The following is a 20365-nucleotide window of genomic DNA, read 5'->3' as shown; positions in this document are numbered from 1 at the left end:
CTCGAGCCGCCACTGCGGGCGCTGGGCAGGAGCCTCTCAGAGACCACCTACGTATGCTCCTACCCGTACCGGGCGGCCGAGCGGGGCGCCATCTGCCTGGCCAACTTCTTGTTGGGCCAGGCCAAGATGGCCGTCCTCAAGAGCCGCCGGCACCGGCTCAGACGATACCCTGCGGCTCTTTGGCCTCCTAGTGCGGGCGTGCCTCTCGCTGGAGTTTGAGCACGCTGTGCTCCGGCGGGGGGTGCCCGCCTTCGAGGCACTTTGGGCCCTTGAGGGAGCGCTGTGCCACGTGGAGGACGGCCATCTCAAATACGTGCTCTGATGTCTTGACCGGTCTGGGCGACCGGGTGGGCGCGGTGGCGGACTGTAGCTTCCGGCTTGTGCCGTGCCCTGGGCCCTCACCAGGCTGCTTTTGTTTATTTTCTCGGGGTGAGAAGTTGAAGGTTTTTGTACGTGTACTATGGGACAGGGAAGGGTGGAATTGTTCGTTTCTCGAGGGCTATATATAGCATGTTAGACATGATGTGTACTACTGCGAAGGTGTTTGTCACGGTGTGATGTTCTGAATGTCCTGGAATGGTTTCTCTTTGGTGTGGTTTGATGGTTTTTTGCTTTCTGTACCTGATCTTTTGTGAAATAAAGTTGTTAAAAGTCAAAGTCAAAAGTCCTTCCTTCCTTCCTTCCTTCCTTCCTTCCTTTTTGGACATAAACTTTAGATCCTATGAAAGGTTCTGGGTTGGTGGCTCTGGGCAACGTAAGTCCTCTATGTACAGTGGAAATATAATGTACACAGCAGGAGGATCGAAATTGCCTTGCTAATATGGCTCAGTTCTTTCCTCGGGGAAGTATTTCTGCAGGTTTAACTTTCATACTCATTTGGTCCTGAGTTTCCTACTGAGACCACCAATAAAAATAAGTAGACCAAAGGTGGTTTTATAATGTAGATACTTATCCACTAGAACTTGAAGGAAGAAAACTCATTTCATATGGGCTACAAAAAGTGATGCGATTTCAGTTAATGGTTTTGGTTCATATTCACCCAGGCCAAACTCCAGAACATTTTAACTTGCTTGTGAACTCTCATCTTTTGGATTAGTTTTGTTGGTGAATCAGCCAAGTTATCCAGGGTCCATTTAAAAGCTTTTGTTAACTCATTGTGCTTTGAATGACTCTCAATTACTATACAGAAAATTACCATATTTACTCAATATAAGATGACCCACCAATATTTAGATTATATAACTGGAAAAAGTATCAATTTATTATTATTTTCCAGTTACAGAATTCAGTTATTGGACGTTTGCCTTGAATTTGTCACCCTCCCACTGCTACAGCAGGGAAAATACATTGGGGGGTCAGGTGGCCCCCTTGCCCTCTGCCCCCCAACTTTTTCCCCCTATAGTTCCTTCTCCCTCTTCTTATTGTTAGATCCTGCTCTCCCTGAGCACATGGAAATGAGGTGCAAATTTGACTGACTTTGAACTAAGCATAGCTGTAATATTTTGTATATAGTACTCATAGACTTAGTTCATTCAGAATTGATGCAGCTTACCTGTTTTGAAACTGCTGCAAGTTTTACAATAGGTACTCCAGAAACACATTTTTACAACAGCATTTTGTACCTACTCATATATATAGTGCAAACTATGTGTGATATTAGTTCAAAGCTAAAAGGCTTATGATTTACCATATAGTTTATTGGGCTGGGTCCCACCAGTCACCAGCATTTCAAGTCATGGTGACTCCACAGCTCAGCACTGCTCAGTTTGTGTGTGTACTCTATATACACCCCACGAAGGATCCATTTGCTAATTGGCCCTCCTCTAATGACTGGAACTGGGTGTTCTTGTTATGAGTCCTGGGATGCTCCAAAAATTTATATGCAGATGACAAACAGGACAACCTGGTGTGACTCCCCCGCATACAGGGTACAGTTATACTAATCATATGTGATAGGCTGAGAGAGGGGCCAGCGGAGGAATTCTGGATCAACCGTTTGGGGCTATATTTGATGGCATTTACCAAACATATAAGGCTGCTGAAGAAACAGGAATCATGGGAAATGGGAAAGGCACAGCTCAACTGTAGGAGTGAAGAGGAAGTAAAAATGTATGCAATGTGGTTCACCATGACTTGAAAAAGAGTCGGTGCTGAGGAGCACTGTGCTTAATGGGCATTACCATATAACTTATTGATATGATTTGCACTAATTTAGCCTTGTAGTTTCCCATCAGCACATTTGCCTAATATGGGTCATGTGCTTTATTGTCATTCTTTGTGTTGGCAGCATTTAATCAACTTCATACTTGGTTTCCATTACTGAGCACATGCTATTTTTGACAGCAATTTAACAATAGACATTGTATTTAATGAGGTTTTCTTGTATGCAAGTGTGAGGCCTTTTTTCCCATTTGGATTATGATTGTCTTGTATTTGAGTCAATACGATAACTCGTTGTTTGTATAAGGTATCTGAAGCCTCACAAGTGACAAGTATAACTGTCTCAAGAGAAGAACTGGATTTTGTGCTAAATAGTGAGAGTTGTGAATTAAATGTGAAAAGATATATGCTTAGTGGCATGTACTTTTGTGTCAGAGGGAGCACAAATAATGGAACTCACACTGATTCCACAGAACAGATTCCTTGGAGAAGAAAGGTGTTTGACTTTGTTGTTAGTTTAGATGACAAAAATGATTTTTCCTGACTGATCTGCATTTCATTGTGGTAGATTCATAATTTGGTCCATTCTATGACAGTGTCAGTACTCTGACTATTGTATTTCTTAGCACGGAATTGATGGTTCTCTGTGGAAAAACATAGATATAAATAATTTTTTTAAAAATGTCTGCCCCTTTTTAACACGCTAATTGTACAGACATGGACTTGAATATTTCATAGATTTCATAGACATTAGGGCTGGAAGGGACCTCTGAAGATCATCGAGTCCAGCCCCCTGCCCAAGGGGCAGGAAGTCAGCTGGGGTCTTAGGATCCCAGCAAGATAAGCATCCAAATTTCTCTTGAAGGCATTCAATATAGGTGCATGAACCACCTCCGGTGGCAGGCTATTCCAGACGTTGGGGGCTCGGACAGTGAAGAAATTCTTCCTTATGTCCAGCCTGAAATGGTCTTGCATGAGTTTATAACTGTTCGACCTTGTCATCCCTTGGGGTGCTCTGGTGAACAGTCATTCCCCCAGATCCTGGTGAACACACCTGATAAACTTATAGGTGGCCATCAGATCGCCCCTGAGCCTGTGCTTTTCCAGGCTAAAGAGTCCCATAGCTTTCAGCCTGTCGTCGTAAGATCTGTTTTCCTGACCTCTGATCATGTGTGTGGCTCTTCTCTGGACTCTCTCCAGCTTCTCCACATCCTTTTTGAATTGTGGAGTCCAAAACTGGATGTACCAAGGCCAAGTACAACGGGAGAATGACATCCCAGGATTTGCTTGAGAAGCATCTGTGGATGCAAGCCAGCGTTTTGCTTGCTTTACTAGCCGCAGCATCACATTGAAGGCTCATATTAATCTTGTGGTTAGTCATGACCCCCACGTCCCTTTCATCCGTAGTGCTAACCAGCGTAGCACTGCCAAGCCTATAAGGATGCTGCAGGTTTTTCCTCCCAAGGTGGAGAACCTTGCATTTTTTGGTGTTAAACACCATCAGGTTCTCATTTGCCCATTTACTGAGCCTGTCAAGTTCAGCCTGGATCACCCTCCTGTCCTCAGGTGTGGATGCTTTACCCCAGAGTTTGGTATCATTGGCGAACCTGGCCAGTCCACTTCTGACTCAAAAATCCACTTCATTAATGAAGATGTTGAACAATACAGGTCCAAGGACAGAGCCTTGGGGGACCCCACTGGTCACAGGGAACCATGACGATTGACTTCCGTCAACCACCACCCTCTGCGTCTGACCACGGAGCTAATTCCCCAGCCGGTGGATCTTGGTGGACCCAAGGCCACAGTTGGCCAGTTTTGCCAAGAGGTGATCATGGGATACCAAATCAAAGGCTTTTTGGAAGTCAAGATATATGACATTAATCTCGTCTCCCTTGTCTGGGTGATAGGTCGCCTGGTCATAAAAGGAGATAAGATTGGTCAAGGAAGGCTTACCCGCAATAAACCCCTGCTGGCTATCCCTCAGGATGTTGCTGTCAGCCACTCTGTTAAGAATGGCCTCTTTAATAATCTTTTCTAAGAGCTTCCCCAGGATAGAGGTCAGGCTGGTGGGCCAGTTGTTTGCCAGATCAACTTTCCTCCCTTTCTTGAAGATAGGCACCACATTGGCCTCCTTCCAATCTTCAGGCACTTCACCAGAGCACCAGGAGTTCTCGATCCATGCCAGAGGCTGGGCTATGACACTAGCCAGCTCCTTGAATACCCTGGGCTATAGATTGTCAGGGTCAACTGACTTGAAGATGTCCAGCCTCTCAAGGTGTTCCTTCACGAGGTCAGCATTGATGGAGGGCAGGGAATCTCCCTCACCCAGGCCTCTGTCCCATAGTGGGCTGGGGCGTCCCATGGGACTGATGAAAGACCGATGCAAAGTACCTATTTATATAGGTTGGCTTTTTCCTGGGTGTCGGTTGTCAGTTGTCCCATCTGGTTTAGCAGGGGTCCAATGTTGCCCTTGCTTTTCCTCTGGTTCCCCACATATCTAAAAAAGGACTTTTTATTGTCCTTGATACTTGTAGCTAGCTGGAGTTCCATCACAGCCTTGACTTTCCTAGTTTGCTCCCTGCAGGACTGGATCAGTGCGGAATATTCCTCCTTGGAGGTGGATCCTGTCCTCCGTTCTTTGTAGGCCTTTCTTTTCAGCCGCAGGAGGTCTGCTAGTTCCCTGGAGAGCCAAGGGGCTGCTGTGCCCTTTTGCTGCCTTTCCTCCTAGACGGGATACACTTTGCTTGCGCGTGCAGGATTGCTCCCTTGAGGAGCAACCACTCATCCTGAACTCCCCTCCCCTTTGGGTTGTGGCCCTTCAGGACCTCACTGACAAGCCTCCTGAGCTTGTCAAAGTCAGCTTTCCTGAAGTTGAGGACTTCTGTATTGCTGACTGACTTGCCAGCTTTGCGGCAGATGGTGAAGGTGATCTGCTCATGGTTGCTGTCACCCAGCTTCCCTGTAGTCATTAGGTCACTGATTAGGTCGCCCCCAATTGCCAGTACAAGGTCGAGCAGCACTTTACCTCTTGTTGGCCGTAGACTTTCTGCATCAGATAGAGGTCATCCGCTCATGAGAGAGAGCTTTGCAACCACTCAGATTTGGCTGAGCGCTCCTCCCAGGAGATGTCTGGGTACTTAAAGTCTCCCATAACAACCATGGACTTGGAGCATGCAGCCTCAGCCAATTCCCTGGCGAACTCCTCGTCAAGCTCTTGACTTTGGGTCAGAGGTCTGTAGTAGACTCCCACCATCATGTCTCCTGTGCCGTGTTCCCCATGGATTTTAACCTAGAAGGTCTCCAGCCGTCTACCCTGGTTGCCAATGTCGGCTTGCAGGGATGCATAGCTCTCCTTGACATAGAGAGCTATGCCCCCGCCCCTTTTGTCTACTCGATCTCTCCTGTACAGTGTATAGCCATTTATACCCATGGTCCAGTCATGGGTGGAGTCCCACCAGGTCTCCGTTATCCCTATGACATCATAATTATTTGCAGTAAGCAGGAGAACAAGTTCCTCCTGTTTATTCCCCAAGCTCCTGGCATTTGTGTATAGGCACGCATGTGTCCCCTTGAGGGTCCTAGCCTTGCCTACAGTTTGTTCCAGGGCTGGGGCAGGGGTGGGCTCCCTTAAGTGCCCTGGCCTGCTGGCTTTCGAAGGGTTGCTCAGCGGGCCAACAGTGGCTTCCCCTGGCGGGCTTAGTTTAAAGCCCAGTGGAGCAGGTCAGCCAGTCTGGCTGAGAAGAGCCTCCTCCTCAGTGGAGAGAGGTGGAGGCCATCCCTTCCCAGCAGCTCACTGCCTCTCTCACCAAAGAGTGGACTGTGGTCATGGAAGCCATTGCCTTCTTGATGACACCAGCGCCGCAGTCTTTGGTTCACTACCTGGATCCTCCTCAGCCCGTAGCCTGGACTGGGAGGATCGAAGAAAACATCACCTATGCCTCCAGACTCTTTAGCCCCTCTCCCAAATCCCTGTAGCACCTCATGACCTGGCTGGGAGTGCTCCGAGCCGTGTCATTGGTGCCCACATGGATAAGGAGCATGGGATAGTGGTCAGTGGGATGGAGGTGTTTAGGGATCTTCTCCACAATGTCTCGCATGCGGGCTTCTGGGAAGTAGCAGACTTCCCGGGCTAAGAGGTCGGAGCGGCAGATTGCCCCCTCAGTCCCCCCTCAGGATGGAGTCTCCCATGACAAACACTTTGCATTTTGTCTTGAGGAGAGCAGGGGCAGTAGCTACAGTAGTACCCATGTTGCCTGCGGGAGCTGGCAACTCCAGCAGGCTCTGCTGGGGCTGCAAGAGGTTGGTACCTGTTGCATAGCTCCAGCAGGGTAGGGGCCTTGGTGCAGCAGGCCTTGGTGCTCTTGACCACCTTGGTCCAACCCCGAGTCCTCCCTTGTCCTGGAGGAAGACTGGTCTACCCTCCGCTTCCTGGGGGAGAAGGGCCTAGCAGTAGGAGTCAGTTTCCTGCTCACAGTCCCTGATGGCATGCAGTCTCTGGACTGTGGCCTGGAGCTCCTCTAGCTGGTGTACCAGAGACCCCAGTAGGGAGCAGACCCCACAAGAAGAGGTGGCCATGCTCCTGGGTACATATGTACATTTGAACTATGGTAACTTATCCACTTTGAATAGTGACCAAATGTTTAAAATGGTAACTTTTTTCCTCTTTTCCATTATGATTTCACATTTCTAACAGCTCATTTTCATGTCTTTTCCATCAGCTCAGAGAAGCTATGAGTTTTCCCTTTACAGAGGACCCTTCTCAGTACCACAGCTATTGCCATGTCAGAAAGTTTGTGTTCTCATTTGCTTTGTCTCAGCTTGAACAACACAAACATTGGTTTTCCTCACTCATGTTGTGGTCTTCAGTTGCACACAATAAGTGAATGGAGTCTTTAGGTGAATACTTTGATTAAAAATTGAAAACCCATTGACTGGGTATCTGTTTAAGGCAGAGGGCTTCAGTCAGTTGATGCCATGAGGAAAAGCAGCGGTGGGTACTTTCGTCATGCCACCATGGGAAAAATCAGCAATATTGGCTGGGTCCTAATGCCTACCCTCTCTCCCGCCTCTGACCCCAACTGTAGCATCTAGCCCACAGCCTAAAAACGTTGTCAACAAGGAACCATGCAGCAGTCCAGAAATAAACAAAATCTATTCTGCATCTGCAAATACCAGTATCTCTCTGGCTCTGTGGCATATTATATCCTCAGATTGTTAAGAATAAACTGTTGCTTCCAAATAAATTATGGCAGTATTTTTTTTTCTGTGAGTGGTGTATTTTTTTCAGGGTCAGTCCTCCAAGAGATGGTGTATTTTAAGTCTGTTCTGATATAGAAACCAATTAATTTAATTGCAGAATGATGCTACTAAAAATATTAGGAAAATCTAGGTTTTTCTTTCAATATTATCATTGATATGGAAGACAGTTTGTGGCAAATTATAAAGGTTGGGGGGGTGCCCCCCCCCACCCCGAGCACTGCATTGCTTGCCTATGAACCATGAATTCCATTTTTTTTTAAATCCCATCCATAAAAAAATATTGGTGAGGTGGGTGGTCTCCTCAAGCTATACTTCTCTTTTTTCCCCAGTAAAACCTATAAACTGTAGGAAATTAAGCATATTTGTTTTAATAAAATATGGAACAATAGGTGCAAGATGGCCTCTCTATAGATTACGTTGATGCCAGTTCCAATTGGCCTCACTTATATATTTAGTTTCTTTTGTCCCAGAGCATTGAAGCCAGGATTCCTAAAGAAGTCAAACACAGTTTGTCTAGAAGTATTATAAAAGGTCATACACTGCCATGAGAAAAATCCTTAAAAATGTAGTTTCTTTTGCCTTCTTTTCCACTGCCAGATATGATCTCATTCTTTTTATTCCTTTGAAATGGAGTCCATGATTATGTGCTTGGGACAGTTTCATCACTATTAACCTAGGATTTTTTTGGTTGTTTCCTTTTATGTTGTTCTTCATGTGCTTCAGCTAACATCTCATTTATTATTTAGTTGCTGAGAGATTTACTTTTCCTATGGACCCTACTGTCCAATGTCCAAATCACCATCTGCTTGAAGACTCTTATATTTTTGCACTGCTTTGCACGCTCTATTGTGGTGATGGTGATTAATTGTTTGACCTTGGCATGCCTAGAAGCCAGACCATAATGGTTAGCCAACACCAATGAGATATAACATCAGTAGCTTCCAGTGTCATTATGATACCTGTTTCTAAGTGCTCTCTTAAATAAACAGCCCACTCGGCACTTGTTCTACAGGGGAAAGTTGCCATGAAGTAACTCTCCAGGATGATTCTTCTACATTACCACTGTTGCCAAGTATAAATGTTCAACATGAAGCAATGGTGTGTTTTTCCAAACTAAATTTCTATCCTCTATTTCCCACTCACTCTTAAATCACTTCCCCATCTCCAACTGTTATCCAGCAGCCCTCAAACTTTTGAAGAATCTGTTTTTGACTAAGTAGTAGCTAAAAGGTTTCTCTTTGGTTTTTTTAAACCAAATGTGACCTTACTGCTTTGCAAGGCTCCGTGCTATTGGGAAAAAATGTTTACGGAGCTGCTCCTGTTCCAGTCCTAGTGCTAAAGGAATATATGAGGCAAAAATGTGAACTGAAAAGGTAGGAGGCATGGGAGAGAGGGACTTGGTTTTTCCTTGTGTCTAAAGCTGACCGTACAACCCAGCATAAAACCATGGGAAGTTGTGAATGGTTGCTGAAAAGGCTTTGTTTTCCATATAATGAAGCATTCCACTGGAAGAAAGCATTTTTCTTTATTACAATGAAAATATGGTACAAAAACAGCATAATATCATTTCAATAAAATGATTGTCATATGACTACACATCACAGTGGGCAACAATCATTGTACAATTTGCTATATAATAATACCTAGTGGAAATATAATGATTTACATCTTTAGGCTATTTCAACCCAGTCTTCTGAGGTTTGGCCAGAGAGGGATGTGCCACACGTGTTTTGAAAATGGAAAAATCAAAGTACTTAAAATTCCTCCCACATATAGTCAGCACATCCCTATATTGAGCACCGTTTTCCAAATTAGAGTGAGCTCAAATTGTGAGCTGTAACTTCTGGCTTTTTCCCAGCTGTGAAAATCTTCGATATTTCATTGGCTGGTCTATTACTTGTTTCCAAGAAAAAAACAACAACAAATAAAACTACTTGTGCAATCTAACTGTCCTCAATCGCCTCTAGAAATTTTTCAAAATGTCGCCATGAATTATCTATGTAGAAAAATAACCTACCAGAGAATGAAGAAGGCAGGAAATAATAGTATATAGTTCCCTTTTATGAATACTCTGAGAAGCTGTTCCCCAGCTTTCCCAATCTTTTTCATTTATACTTGCTTTAACTTGCTTGTTAGGGAAGGAGAGATGTCTTCTGATTTACACCAAGTAGGATAGAAAGTTAAGAATCCAGTTCTGATTTAAAAGTCTGAATCTTTTCATTCAGGGGTGAAAAATGGTGGAGTTTTTCTTATAACCTAAACAATTTTATTAAGAATGTGTGACAGCCCTCCCATGCAAAACCCACTGAATAGACAGACATCTATTTATTTCAGTGAACTCTGCATTATACACATCATACCAGTTTTCTGTTACATGCCTAAGTTTATGTAAATTATATATGTACTCCACAAATATAACTTGTGTGTGTGTGTAGATATAGAGATATACATATAAAAAAAAAAAAAAAAAAAATATATATATATGTGTGTGTATATGTGGCTGTGTGACTATATCTAAAAGAAATGTAGAAGAATAGACCCCCCTTGATTAGATACGGAACTTCTGAAAACTCAATAGATATTAACAGGAAAGGTATTACATAACAAAATCTTATCTTCTGCCTCCTTGCATGTTATAAAGTAGTTTGAAGTCTTTTAAACACACAATTTTAGTACTTTTTATTAGTGCTCAGAAGCAGTTAACACCAAAGCATCTGCTCATTCCCCCTCAAAAAGCTCCAACAGGTTATGTGTTAGAGTTGTTGCTTAAATAAACCAGCTTGCACTTGCAAACTTCTGCTACATAATGTTTCTGTGGGGGCCCTCTCCCATTCCAAAAATGTAAGTATAATTACCCAAACTATGAAGATATTCATAATATAAGTGCTCCACTTTCTTTGTATATTTGCAGTTCCAAGCATTCAAAAAACGTAAAACTATTTTTTTAAAAGCACCTAATCATTTAAAGATCTTTATTTTCTAGTTTCTAAACCTTTAGAATGCATTTAAATCACCTTCTTAAGCTTTCCCCTCTTTTCATGCTGATTAGAACTATTTATTTTCTTCTGTTTTAATGAGAGCCAAGATTCCCCACCTAATCATATGCTTCCACATGCTGGGACTTGTAAAATGTATACTGAATATTGTACATTAAATGGTGATAATTGGTAATGTTATATTTACATTTACGTTTTCTTCAGTATGCTTCATAATGCTTCAACAACCATAATACTGTTTTTATTGTCTTCTTTGCTTTTGACAGATTATATTGTATTTACTTTTGATTTACATTTTAAGCGGTTGGTTCATATTAAGGCTAGACTAGAGACTTAACTAGTATCCCTAATGAAAGCATAAAATAAGTCCCCAGGAAAAAAAAACACCATGAGTTGGGACAGTTTTTGCTCTTCTTGTTTTTGCTCTAAATTTCTCTCTACTTTTTAAATAGGAATCACAGAAGAAACCTCAAGGGTCAACTACTCTAACCTCCTGCACCAATTCAGAATATGTTTTTCCCTTTCATAATCTGTTAGTTTTGCGTTATTTTGGCTGTTTTAAGAGCGTTTGTATGAAACAAATGTACATGCTTCTTCCTTCCTCAGTGTGAGAGATTTCTGAGCTGCTGTCTGGAGGCCTAGATGAAAAAGACTGCTAACCCTTCTCCTTTACTCTTCCCTCTGCCATAAACAAGGGCCATGCCTGGACAGGGGGTGGTGGTAGTGTCTCTATGTTGTCCTGAATATTCATTAACCAGTTTGCAGGGCTGAGAGGGTCAATTGCCTTTAGTTAAAACCTTTTTCCTCGCCTTATACTTTCAAGCATTTCTCTATACAAAACAAATGTTCTTACTGTTGAAAGCTGTCTTGGCCTTGCCCAATAGCTGATGTTGTGTTAGAGCTGGTTTACCAGGCTATTTATGGTCTAATCTTTTGGGTGAATGAAGATTCCTCCCTTTCTGGATGTGGAAGTCAAATTATATAGTGCTTTTTCACATTTTACCAGCACAGCCTCCAAGACATGGTTGCTAACTGTCTGTAAATTTACAGGCAGCCTGTGAAAGAAGTCATTAAAAACTCTTGCCAATGAACCATCCAAGAAGAGCACACACCAACTGCTGAAACTTCCTTAGCCTGACGAAGGGTTTTTGAACACGAAAGCTTGCTTAATAACTATTCTCCAACGATTTAGGTTGGTCTAATAAAAGATATCAAATTCACCCAAGGAACCTTGTCTGCCTATGAACCATGAATTCCATTAAAAAAAAAAAAAAATCCCATCCATAAAAAAAGCCAGAAAGTGCACACCATTTATTTAAAGATCCCACCTCTCATCACAGTGACCAGGGAAAGAAATTACACACAAACTGATATAAGTGATTGGAAACTGGTTCAAATCTGTAACACAACAGAAGTTTAGTTGCTCATAAACTGCTTTCAAAATGCCTAAAACCAGTTTAAGATAAACATGGATGGATGTAGTATCAGACTTAATCGATTTATATTAGGTCAATTTATTGCGCTTCTATCTCAGATATCCTCCCAATTCAAGTTAACTCACAGTCCCCCAGCATTTTGGGATGCTTTGCAGGGTAGGTGGGCTAGCCTTGGCCCAAGCTGTGTGCTCCAGCAGAGCAGGGAGGCATGCTCTAGTGTCCCCCAGCTTCTGGCTTGGGCCACTGCAGGCATGTGGCTGCATTTCTGGAATCAAAAGTGAATGTCTTTACTTGCTTATTGGTTCAATCTTTGCAGCTTAAACTAATTGAAATGATTCATCTTCAGGCTTTTTGACTTTCTGAACTTAGCCAATGAAACCGGAATACCTTTGAGGTGCTTCAAAACACATGTGCATGCTTGTGTGAACGTGGCCAAATGGCTAGCATCTGGGGTATATTTGGGTTCAAGATTCAGAAGGGACTGACCTCCCTGTGAGACTAACAGAAATGGTAAGCGTTGGCAGATTGTGCTTCACGTTCTTTGTATATTTGTTTTCCCATTGCTTGAGAGGAAGTGGTGAGGAATGAAACATTTATTTCATCATGGTGAGTTTGACCAGCCCTTGTACTGTAGCTGTCTGGCTTAAGAGCCCCTTGGCCTTCTACTGGATCCAATTCTGCATCCAATATAGCAGCTTTTTGAAAGAGGAGTTGGGAATAAACCTATCCTTTAACACTGAAGTTTATAAACTTGCATCCTGCCACTTAAAAATCCATTCTTATGTATATATCTTCATTTTCTACTATGCACTGATCAAATAAAAGCTGTATTTACATCACTTGTTAAAATATAAAAAGATTAAAATAGACTAATCCAGGCTCTGCATTTTTCTGACTGTGTCATTTTAAAAGCTGTTTCATTTTCTTCATCCTGATTTCTGTTAAGCTTGTAGACACAATGAATTTTGAGCAGTTTGATAGTCTAGCATAATTGCTTTGCTGGTTTTCTATGTATTATATTTGAGCACTCACTGATTGCCTATTGAAAGGAAATCTTTTCAAGCTTTGGAACTTATCTCGCAAAGTGTGACTTACAGAGGTAAACAATGTGGCATCTAGTCTATTGGTCCATTGTAGTCATTATAAAAAGGTACCACACTTGCAGAAGCATTATGGAAAGTTGTGCTATAGCTACTTCATTTGTACATTTTTATAAAACTCAAGGCCTTTGAACAGGAGTGATTATTTTTTCTTGTTTTGTTTTCTTTGGGACAAGATGTGAACAAAAATAGTTTCAGCTTCAGAGAAGAGGGGAAAAAAATCAGTATTCTGTATTTTGAGGAAAAACAAAATATTAATGCAGGCACTTATAAAAGAAAATAGTGTTGATTTTGTAAGTGCAACTTCTAGGACTATACATTTGTTTACAAGCAATGCAGTGCTCTATAATTATACAAGTCTCTTAAACTGGAATTTCTATTTCCTGCCAGCAGATGCACCACTGTGTTTTGCAAAGTGTATTAATACAAAAAAATATCTGAAGTGTAGAAAAAGATCAATATTTGTTATGGACACCATGCATTGTGGAAACAGTTATGGCAGCAACGAAAAGATTTCTTTTGTGATAGCATAGCAGATTATTGAAATGCATAAGGATGCTTAAGTTTGCTATTAGGAGTCACAGATGTTTGCTAATAAAATTTGCCAAAATGACTGCTGGCATCTAGCCAGGAGAGAACTTTAGAATCCATTCAGTACCTGAAAAGGAAGTACTGCCAGAGTCTGGGGAAACCTGGCTTATGAGGAAGTCAGAGACTGCCTGTGAGCAGAAGCAGGGTCAGAGGCGGCATACTGGGAACTAGCAACAGAGAGAAGGCTGAGCTGTTTGGGAGTTGGGGCTTACATATTGAGTACTGGAGTAAGGAGTACCGGATTGGTAGCACAGCGGCCATGGTTGGTGGATGGCCAGCTGTAGCTTGCAAATGGGAGGTCTGTATAGACAAGCTTGAAATAAACTGCAGGTGCTGGGCAGGAGTAGATTCAGGCTGAGGTATCTCAGTGTGTGATTGTGCTCATGAAAGGGTGGCTTATAGGGTTGTGCAAAGCTTTGGTTACTGATTCGATTTAGCAGAGATTCGGCCCGATTCAGCAGCCAAATCTGAATCAAATCGGAAGACCCTTTAATTTCTCCGAATAGAATCAGAACCTTCCGAATCGAATCGGAGAGATTTAATGATTTGGACATAGACACAGCTTTAAATGTTTTTTCTACGTACCTCAAGGTACCAGGTGGCTTGTGAATGCTGCAGTGCTGGAGCGGATGGAGCGTCCCACGAGAGCGTGCGGGGAGGGGGAGGTCCTTAGCATGCTCAGCAGTGGACCAGAAGCACTTCTGGTCCACTTCTGAGTCCACCGGGCAGCATGTGGGAGACCCACCCCCTGGCTCAACAACTGGTGCCTCCTGGGTCTGGGGGGGACACCTAGGGTCCCCTGTGCTGAATTGCCAAGCCAGGGGGGCACAGAGGGGGGGTCCCCCACGCACTTGGCAGTGGACCCAGAAGTGGACTGGAAGTACTTCCGGTCAACTTTTGGTTTTGCTGTTGAGCACATGGGTGGGGGGAGGGGGCACTCCTATGGAATACTCCATGCGGCCCACCATCGCAGTGTTCACAAGCTGTACCTGGTACCTTGAGGTACATAGAAAAAAACGTTTAAGGCTATGGCTGAATCGCTGATTCTCCAAATCAGGATCGAATCTTCAGATTTGGATTCGGCCAAATCAAATTGGGACAGTGATCCGAATAAATTAATCGAATCACTGTCCCTGATTTGGGCCAAATCCGAATTGAATACTGCCTGTTTTGCACACCCCTATTGTTTATAGATTGCAGCATAAATATGAAGTTGCCTTTTGAAGAAAAGGAGTAGGAACAGCTGATGAAGTGTATAAGAATTTCTGCGCATGCCTCCTTTTGCTTCCTAAAAAAAATGAGTTACAGCATTTTGTCCTGTGGTCTCAGTATTCAGTGTGCACAAAGGAATAAGAGGGTAAAAACCTGCTTAGCTACTATTGGATTAGGTATAGGAATTCTGGTTGTGGCACTATGTTTTGGGAAGAGACTTGGAAAGAGGGAGAAACTGTGAGAACTGAAGACTAAATGAAAGGATTTGGGATTGTTGTAATTAACTAAAGTGTTCACCCTATATTTATCCTGCTCTATTACACATGCATATTCATATATTTGAATGCATTTATGCTGGTATGAGTAACAGACAATTGCTCTTGTTTTCTTGATTTTTGGAGTACACAAGGTCAGCTTGGACATGAAACACGCCTTTATTCTTCCTATTGGTAAATTAACAATTTACAGGTCAATTACCATATTCATAAGTGGTCCAAAATAGTAATGAATTCCCAAGACATCCTCGATTTATGATTCCATAATCTATAAAATAATCCTACAAATGTGGGTTCCATGTGTTTTTAGTGTGTTCATATATAATTTTTAAGGTAAAACGGAGAAAATGCAGGAAGCTTAATTCTACTGAGGCTGCATGGACAGATGGCAAAGTCTGTTCATCCTCCATCTGGTGATTGTACCCATGTGCCACTTGCTTGACATACGTCATACAAGTTGCATTTGGACCACAGAAAATAAATGAAGCTTTAACTCTGTTATATAAACAGTTGTATAGCATCACAAATCTTAATTTCAGTTAGAAATGTAAATCAGAAATAGTGTAGAAAAGCCCATTGAACTCACCTCATCTGATTCACAAATACTTTTCCTCTAAAATAGTGGAGTGACCTAAACACATTCTCTCTCAGGGAGGATACTTCTGCTTTTGTATTATAGTGTATTTTAGTATTGTAAATCCAAATACTTTATTAGTTGTCATAGACTTGCTGGAGTTGCTAGTTTCTCTGTGTATAAAATTTGCATTGGCATTTTGCCAAAACTTGGCTCTTGATAATCTGGTTATTGATTTATCAGCATGTTTCTTGCCAGGTCCTTTTTGAGCATCTGGCCAAATCTTAATTTATGTCAATGGGAATTTTACCTCCATGAGCACAATCTGTTTTGCCTGTGTGGGGGTAGGTGTGATATAGTCCTAATGATTGTTGAAATGTGGAATTCAAATAATAAATTCAGAGTTGTGTTTTTTAAAAAGTAATAGCTAGAAAGTGTATTCACTAAATCGGAAAATAATAAACTTACGTAATTTAAAAGAAAAACTGTAAATTACCACACAAAAAATGCAACTCCCTTTTAGCAAATCAGCATAAGGCATCATTTGCTCTAACCTATGCTTTCTTCTTTTTAGCTCATGGGACATTCAGAATGGGACCATAAACGAGGACCCAGAGGATCACAGGTTGGTTACTGCTGACATTTTCCCTTTTTGCTCTTGTGTAAGCTTAGTGCGGGTGCTGATTTTCACAGCATATGTTACAGCTTTTTCTTTTTATCTTGTCCTGGAAATGGCAGAATTTAAGAAAACTAGAAACACTAAGTTTAATAAGTGTAGGGAAAACTAGTAAATTGATTCTGTAAACATGTATATGAGTAACTTTTTATTCAAGTAATTCATCCTGTGGATGCCCAGGAGACTTTTCTACTTGAATAATTTCCGTCACATGCATATTTTCAGGATAGGGGCAAAGAGTAAAGAACAGTGACAACTTTTGATTAATATCATCCTCGTTCAAACTCAAATGCAATCTGAATAGATCTAGAAAAGGCCACTGCCTGTGTCAGCAGCATTCAGTGATTGTTTTTAATGTATGTCTGTGGGTTGGGTGCAAATTAAATTCCACTGCTAGCATTACATCAGAAACTAAACAGATTTCAAGTAAAAAGGTGTGACAGAGGACAGATGTCTTTCTGGAGAAAATAGGTGGTGATTCTATCTTATCTGTCCTATGGGAGTCTTATTTTAAAAAGTGCTCCTACAGTGTAGAGAGAGGGTGAAATATTTCTTGCAGAAGTAGATGCAAGTGTTGTTGTTCCTTTCAGTACAGCCATATTTTTTCTCAAGGGGATGGGGGAGCTTGGAGGGCATTTACTATGTCAGCCAACTATGCTGTGTTGCTTCCTCCTGAGGAAGAGGTTGACATGTCCTGGCTTATTACTAAATGGAGAGGTCACCTGGGCATTAAGTCGGTATCTACAAATATGTATTTTTGTGGAAATAAGGTGGAAAAGTTTATATTGTCTACTCTGAGTGAATGGTCTGTGGTGGGCGGCGGGAGGAGGGGGAGAAGGTAAATTGTTGCTAAGCATTTTTGGTGAAGGTGTACAGGCTGCATGTGAAATGAAGCAACAAGACATGAACAAGAAGCCCCAAGAAGTTAAAAGTTTCTGCCACTCTGTTGAATTTACATATTTTTTTCTTTCTCACATTGAAATGTGTTTGATAGGTTTTTGTTAAAAAAAGGAAAGATAAGTTCTGTGGTGTTTCAAAGCTTAAATTGATGATGGAGTGATTGTATCTGTTGATGCAGAATACCATAGCATTTTGAAATAGATTATGTATTTAATTCCGTTTTGGCTACTCACAATAGCTTAATAAAAGGAAACCTGTCCACTACTGATTTTCTAAGATAGAGGAATCTCTTCTTAATAATTAATGTAATTGGAATAACTGGACCCCTAACTGGACACCATATACCATATTTACTCAAATGCAACACAAGGGATTGGATTCATGGCAAAAAGAAGTTCCTTGTCTTGAATTCATGTACAAGGCAAGGGGCCAGCCCTCCCCACACACACACTGTTTAGCCTCAGTTGTGGCTTCAGCCTGGGGCATGAAGCACATGGCTTCAGTGCTGGGGCTTGGTGATGGGGCCGAGGCCTGAGCTGTCACCCCCGCAGCAGCTGCTGCTTTTTAGCTGTGCAGGGGCTGGGGCCACCATGTACTCCATGTCCTAGGCAGGGGAGGGGAGAAGGGCAGAAAGGGGAGCAAGTGTCACAAGGGTGCAGGCATTGTTGGGGAGTGCAGGTGACAGGGGGATTTAAGTGCGGGGGGGGACAAGAAGAAGGGATGGGGGTCGGATCCCTAGTCTCCCCCATTACTTGCCCCCTGCCTTTGCTTTCCCTGCTGCAGTGGTGGGTGGAAGAAGTTAAGATGACCATTCTATACATTTATAGAATTATATACTTCTATAAAATTTCCATGTATAAAATCTGATTATTGGGGGTGAATCTTAAAATGCAAATCATCACATATGGTAGTTCAGTGTAGTGGAGAGGTTCCTTCAAAAAAGAGCAGTCATAAAACAGGTACAATTAAAAGGTCTCCAATAGACTATTAATTCTTTGAGAATAAAAAAAGAATAAAAAATCACAGCACTGGATTTCAGATTTGTCTTTTTTTAGGGAACATTATCCAGGTGCCTTAATGGAGAGAGAATTGGAACAACCTGCGTGCTTTAAAATAAAATCACAAGCTCTCTTACTCTGCTAGAATCTATTCTTTTTCAAGTACTGGACATGTTTCCCCTGATTTGTGTTTGATATGGGGCATAAACCATACTGCTTTGTACTTTGCAATGACTTGCGTGTAAAATATGTTCCTTTTCTGCTTTCTCATTATGGGAATGAAGCAAAGGGTAAGGCCTAGCTAGCCAGAGCTGGATGTTCATAAAATACATTTACACTTGTGGCGATTCCTGATTGTGAATGAAGTTAATTTCCTTGTTTGCCACCATAGTTGAATGAAAAGTAAACATGCCAAGTAAAAGACATAAGATTTTACATTACTAAACCTGCTACTGTACTTCTTGCCAATGTCATGTTGCTTTCTACCTTTCAAAAAAATATTTATTCATTAATTTGTAAGGCTTACCCCTCTTTGGGTTAGACTAGGCAGGCCCTAGTCTTTCCCAGCCTTCATTAATGATATTGGAACTTCAGTCACTAGAGCATATGAAGCTCATCTAGTTGGATGGAATTTTAAGGTTGCCTTATGAGGAACAGATGAATGGTCAATTTCAGGTATCAAGGGAACACCTAAAGTTAAAAACCCATATAATAAATACATTATTAAATCTGATCAGAATCAGACAGTGATTTAATGTGAATGGGAAAGTTTTTTTTCCAACTTGGTGGGGGGGGTGTACCACTGTACAGACTTCTTTACAAAATATTAAATACAAATACATTAATACAGAATTAGAGTTCTTATCCCAATACAAAACTAAGAAATTCAAAATTATAATTCCAAGTTACACTTCCTATTTTTTCCTCCCTCTGCAATCATGAAGATCACTGGTATATCTCTACCTTTGTATATTGAGATAGATGCCCACTAAACCATACTGCCTCATTCATATATATAATATGAATTAGGCACAACAAGACAGTGTGTGTGTATCTGTATATATATATTCTCTCATATTATATATAAAATATGGGTAACTGTGACCTAATGGAATTCATTTTACCATTATCTCCCTTTACATTTCAAGTATGCAGATTATATTAATTATTACCTGCTGATCAAATATATCATACTATTTGGTACTTGTAAATTATTTTTCACTGGAGAATCACAGAACACTTTACGTGTATCATTTATTTAAGGCATTGCATGGATGGGAATTACTTGTTAAAATAATTTTGATGCTGTCATCGAGCCATGTTTGGCTTGTTGAACACACAGGTATAACCATAGGACTCTGTGGTCCTTCTTTTATCATTATGAAATGATAATGGAGCAAAACACACAAGTCCAGTGATTTTAATTCTCTTTAAATATAAAAGCTTTCAATTATATATAGCTGAGGTGCTGCGTTTTACCCTTCCAGTTCCTAAGCAACAGCTATTTTCAGATTGAGTGCATCTGGTGTTGTCTACCTACTTCATGCTTCTGTGAGGTAATTTGTCAGTGAATGCTAGGCTTTCTTGATATCTCTCCCTATTCTGTTTGTCATGACACTATAAGGAGACAGACGCTTAAAAAATGGAAAGGAGCTTGGGCAAAACCAGTATCAACCTTGCAGCTTGCAAAACTTCTGTGTCTCTGGGAGCTCTGCAGTTTACAGCAATGGAACAAAAGAATCAGAAATAAGATTCCTGCCATTGGTTTCACATTATCTAGAGGGAAAACCGATAAAGCAAACTCAAAATCATGAGCCGGAAATCTTTGTACTTACTGAAGCGCAGATGGGAGTCCATTCCCGTTACTGATCAGGTACTGTGTTCTGGTGCATCTGTTGTGTATGTCCTATGGCAGTATCGCTGTTGATCTGTTAATCTTGTTGTAGCTGTAGTGATATTTCATCCTAAATAGCTCATTTTAAGTTGTTTGTTGCCTGTAGTTTCCATGGTTAGCGTATCTAGCAAAAATTATATACAGAACTGTTTTAACAAGAACTTATGCTTACAAATGTAGAGATAAATTACAGTCTGATTATACTTAATGCACAGTGAAGGACCACTTTAAGACACCAGCAAAAACCCAACTGCATAATAAAGATGAATCTTTTACTTAAGATCTAACAAAAAG

General features: G+C 41.5%; 1 protein-coding gene across 5 annotated transcripts in view; it reads left to right on the top strand.

Moving 5' to 3' along the window:
• PDE3A (phosphodiesterase 3A) overlaps window positions 1-20365 on the top strand; it is a 261580-nt gene that overhangs the window by 110275 nt on the left and 130940 nt on the right. For all 5 annotated transcript variants that reach the window (XM_025191809.1, XM_025191810.1, XM_014525673.2 and 2 more), the window contains one exon: window positions 16178-16228. In XM_025191809.1, the coding sequence (XP_025047594.1) occupies window positions 16181-16228 (48 nt within the window). In that variant the 5' untranslated portion in view covers window positions 16178-16180. Of the gene's footprint in view, window positions 1-16177; window positions 16229-20365 lie in introns of those variants that run through there.

This window comes from Alligator sinensis, unplaced genomic scaffold, assembly GCF_000455745.1.
Source record: "Alligator sinensis unplaced genomic scaffold, ASM45574v1 scaffold1155_1, whole genome shotgun sequence".
In the NCBI taxonomy this organism is placed as follows: Eukaryota; Metazoa; Chordata; order Crocodylia; family Alligatoridae; genus Alligator; species Alligator sinensis.
This window is presented reverse-complemented; position numbering and strand designations above follow the sequence as displayed.